Below are 4,021 nucleotides of genomic sequence, written 5' to 3'. Positions count from 1 at the left end.
ATATGTATCATCCATTTAATATTTGTTCTATATCCATATCCATCTAATTTCAATTCATCCGTGTATATCCATATATACTGGATTAAGCGGGTTAATAGATTTTCATTTGATATTGAAAAAATGTTACAATATTTCCTAATATGCGATAAAAAACGAAAACGTAGTATAGCAAAAAATAAATATAACACGACATAATTAAAATCTATCCATAAAAATGTGTAATCATTGTCGGATATATCACAATTTGTTAAATTCAATATTAAAGATATATTATGAAAAATTAAATATGTAATTTGTATGTTTATTTTGTTAGATATACGCATTTTATTGTAATATTACTTCATTATAAGGTTGAAAGCAAAATATATCTCTAACGGTAAATGCATATGTAATCAGTGGCGGAAGCAGGAATTTTTTTCACCGGGGGCGAAATTTTTTTTTAAGACGTAGCAAATTTTTTTACCCAAAATATGAAGGTTTTTGGGCAAAATTTGGGAGTTTTTGGGCAAAATGTGAAGGTTTTGGAGCAAAAAAAATATTCCACCAGGGGCATAATCGAAAAACCCAAAATTTTTGCACTAAAAATTGAAAATTCACTAGGGGCGGCTGCCCCCCTCTGCCCCCTTCTAATTTTCGCCCCTGTATGTAATAGTAAATATATAAGCATATATCTATATTTTTTTTATTTGTATATACATTTATGATATTAATGAATATATTCATAGATGAAACTTTTTATCCATATCTATATCTATATCCGCATTTATATCCAATGAAATTTATTAATATCCACCACAAAATAGGTGAATCGAATAAACGTCCACCAGATCGTGCGGTGATTGTCATCTCTAAGACTATTTGTAACAGGTGCAAGTAACCCCGTTACTTGCCTACATGGACCCAAAGAAACGCCAAATCTTGCGGTAATGGAGCGGCTCTTTGTGGCGTCACTTTGGTGTCAGTTGAAAAGTGACGGGAGAAGAAACATGGTGTTTCTTGTTTTTTTATTTTTTTATTAATTTAAAAATATTATTTTTATTCCTTTTTAATACTTACCCCAGTTATATTTTAACACGTCATCACAATACTCCTAACCAACACAAAAAAAAACACCATTACTACTCCACCTAGAAAAGAAACATGTCATAGTTATTAAAAAAGTGCAAAACCAAGAAACACGAGCAAGAAACGTCATCCACTGTTACAAATAGTCTAAGTGTATAGTAGCGAAGTGTTCGGAAATTTATTTAGATATGAGAAAAATTATATTTATTTTATGGAATTGTGCAAATGCAAGTCTAATATCTAAAATGCCAAATTTGGAATGGGTCCCACTTGAGTTGGAGTCTAGTACGGTTTAGATTAGGCCAGTAGGGTGGGGGAGGGGTGCCATACAACTCTCAAGTCATCCTCTCATCATGAACATTGAGGAAGGGGTCCAAGTTTAAATCATAATCCCTAAAACATAGGGTCCATAATTGAGAAATACATCATCACAATTGCGATAGCAAAGTCCATCTGGTAACACTATAATTCAAACTCAAATACGGAATGAATATATATAAATAAATAAATAAATAAATAAATATATATATATATATACACACACACTAAGTTTTTTGAGCCCGTACGTAACACGGAAGTGTAAAATCCGTGTATAAATGGGTCGGGCCCTCAAAAGCGAATTGATTTTCGCCATTGTAAGTCGTTTTCTCTTTTAATTGATTGTTGAAAATGACAATAATATCATTAAACGTACGTGGGCTCGGGAAAGTAGGGGAGGCTAAGTTTAATTGGGTTAAAAATTTAATTCGTGCTAATGATCCGGATATATTTGCAATTCAAGAATCTAAAAGGAAAAAAGTGAATGATAAAATAATTGAGATACTTTGGGGTAATTCAAACTTTGAATACGTTTTTAAACCGGCGATAGGGCTTTCGGGCGGGACAATACTTATATGGAACCCTTTGAAATTTGATGTATCACAAGCGGTTGAAAAGGACTTTTTTCTAGTGATAAAGGGTAAATGGGAAGGGAAAACATCGGAGACAATAGTCATTAATGTATATGGACCACATAACGATAATTTAAAGCAAAAATTTTGGGAAAGCCTTGAGAACATTATGCAGGTTGATATCGAAGATTGGATAATCTGCGGGGACTTTAATGAGGTTAGAAAAGACTCGGAAAGACAAAACTGTGTTTTCATAGAAAATAGAGCCAAAATGTTCAATGAATTTATAGATAGGTCGCATTTGTATGAGATCCCACTGGGTGGCATGAAGTTCACTAGAATTAGCGACGATGGCCTCAAGTATAGTAAATTAGATAGATTTTTGGTGTCGGAGGCTTGTATGACAACATGGGTAGGTATATCCGCATGTACTCTTGATAGGGGTCATTCGGACCATTGCCCCATTATACTAAAAGACTCTAATTTTGATTTTGGCCCGAGACCGGTGAGGATTTTTGATAGTTGGTTTGAAAATGTTGAATGTGATGATTTAATCAGAAATGCATGGGATCTTAACACAAGAAACACACGTGCGGATTGCATCTTTCGTGACAAATTGAAAAAAGTAAAGGAAGTTCTTAAGGAAAAGTGCAACCCTAAATTCAACAAACTAAACGAGGAAATCGAAAGCCTTCAAGAAAATGTTGTCAAATGGGAAAAGCTTGTAGGTACACGTGATCTGAGTGAGTCAGAGATACACTTGTGGATGGAATCGAGGAAAAAATGGCTTGAAAAAGATAAAGAAAAGGCGGAAATGTTAAAACAAAAGGCGAGAATTAAATGGGCAACGGAAGGGGACGAAAACAGTAAATATTTTCACTCTTGCACCAAAAGGAGGCAAAACAAAAATAACATACTTGAGATCAACACTAATGGTTTATGGATTGAAAACCCGCAACACATAAAAGAGGAAGCCTTTAAGCACTTTAGTAACAGATTCAAAAAGGATGATTCTAGGAGATTTCAATTTTGCGGACCATTAGAGAAGACACTTTCAAATGCAGAAGCATCGATGTTAGAAGCTCCCTATTCTATGACCGAAATTTATTAGAGATTGTGGTGGTGACAAGGCACCGGGACCCGATGGTTTCAACATGAAATTCTTCTTAAAATATTGGGTCCTAATCAAGGATACTTTATTCGAGGCTTTCAACAAATTTTGGGTGTGTGGGGAAATATCTAAAGGTTGCAACTCGTCGTTCATTGCCTTGATTCCGAAAAAGAGTGATCCGTAAGGTTTCAACGACTATCAACCAATTAGTCTTATTGGAAGCTTCTACAAAGTATTATCCAAAGTATTGACCAAAAGACTTCAATTGGTAATATCCTCAATCATAGGTTATGAACAAAGTGCTTATATCAAAAATCGCTACATAATGGATGGAATCTTGATAGCAAATGAAGCCCTGCATGACATGAAAGCAAATAAACGTAAAGGCTTTCTATTTAAAGTAGATTTTGAGAAAGCCTTTGATAGTATAAATTGGCACTTTTTGATGGAAGTTATGGAACTAATGGGATTTGGACCGAAATGGAGAAAGTGGATTTTCTCTTGCCTCTCCTCGGCTTCAGTTTCCGTATTGGTAAATGGGGCCCCAACCAATGAATTTAATCTTCAAATGGGAGTTAGGCACGGAGATCCCTTATCTCCTTACTTATTTATTATGGTTGCCGAGGGGCTTAACCAACTTACCAAAGTGGCGGTTTCTAAAGGTATGTTCTCGGGTTTCTCAATCGGGCAGGAAAATGTAAAGTTAACCCACCTACTGAAACAACCCAACCCGTATTTAAACCAGCCCATATTTTTTTTTCACAATACATTAATATCATTAACATTTAGGTCCCAATTATGTTTCCAAAAACATCTTTAATACAATAGTAAGTTTAATAATCCTTAAAACATTTAATACATAAGTTGAAATACAAACGAGCATACAACTCGAGACCCGATTGACATCACCGAAAGATACTAATAAGTTTTCCAACAAAAAGACCGAGCATGGTGA

The 4,021-nt window shown here is 34.6% G+C and overlaps 1 protein-coding gene across 1 annotated transcript; it reads left to right on the top strand.

Annotated features, from left to right (window-relative positions):
* Window positions 1-1,734: 1,734 nt before the first annotated feature.
* LOC139859394 (uncharacterized) lies at window positions 1,735-3,066 on the top strand. Its single transcript, XM_071848184.1, has one exon. The coding sequence runs from the start codon at window positions 1,735-1,737 to the stop codon at window positions 3,064-3,066; it is 1,332 nt and encodes a 443-aa protein (XP_071704285.1).
* Window positions 3,067-4,021: the final 955 nt, after the last annotated feature.

This window comes from Rutidosis leptorrhynchoides, chromosome 7 (assembly GCF_046630445.1).
Source record: "Rutidosis leptorrhynchoides isolate AG116_Rl617_1_P2 chromosome 7, CSIRO_AGI_Rlap_v1, whole genome shotgun sequence".
NCBI classification, from domain to species: Eukaryota; Viridiplantae; Streptophyta; class Magnoliopsida; order Asterales; family Asteraceae; genus Rutidosis; species Rutidosis leptorrhynchoides.
This window is presented reverse-complemented; position numbering and strand designations above follow the sequence as displayed.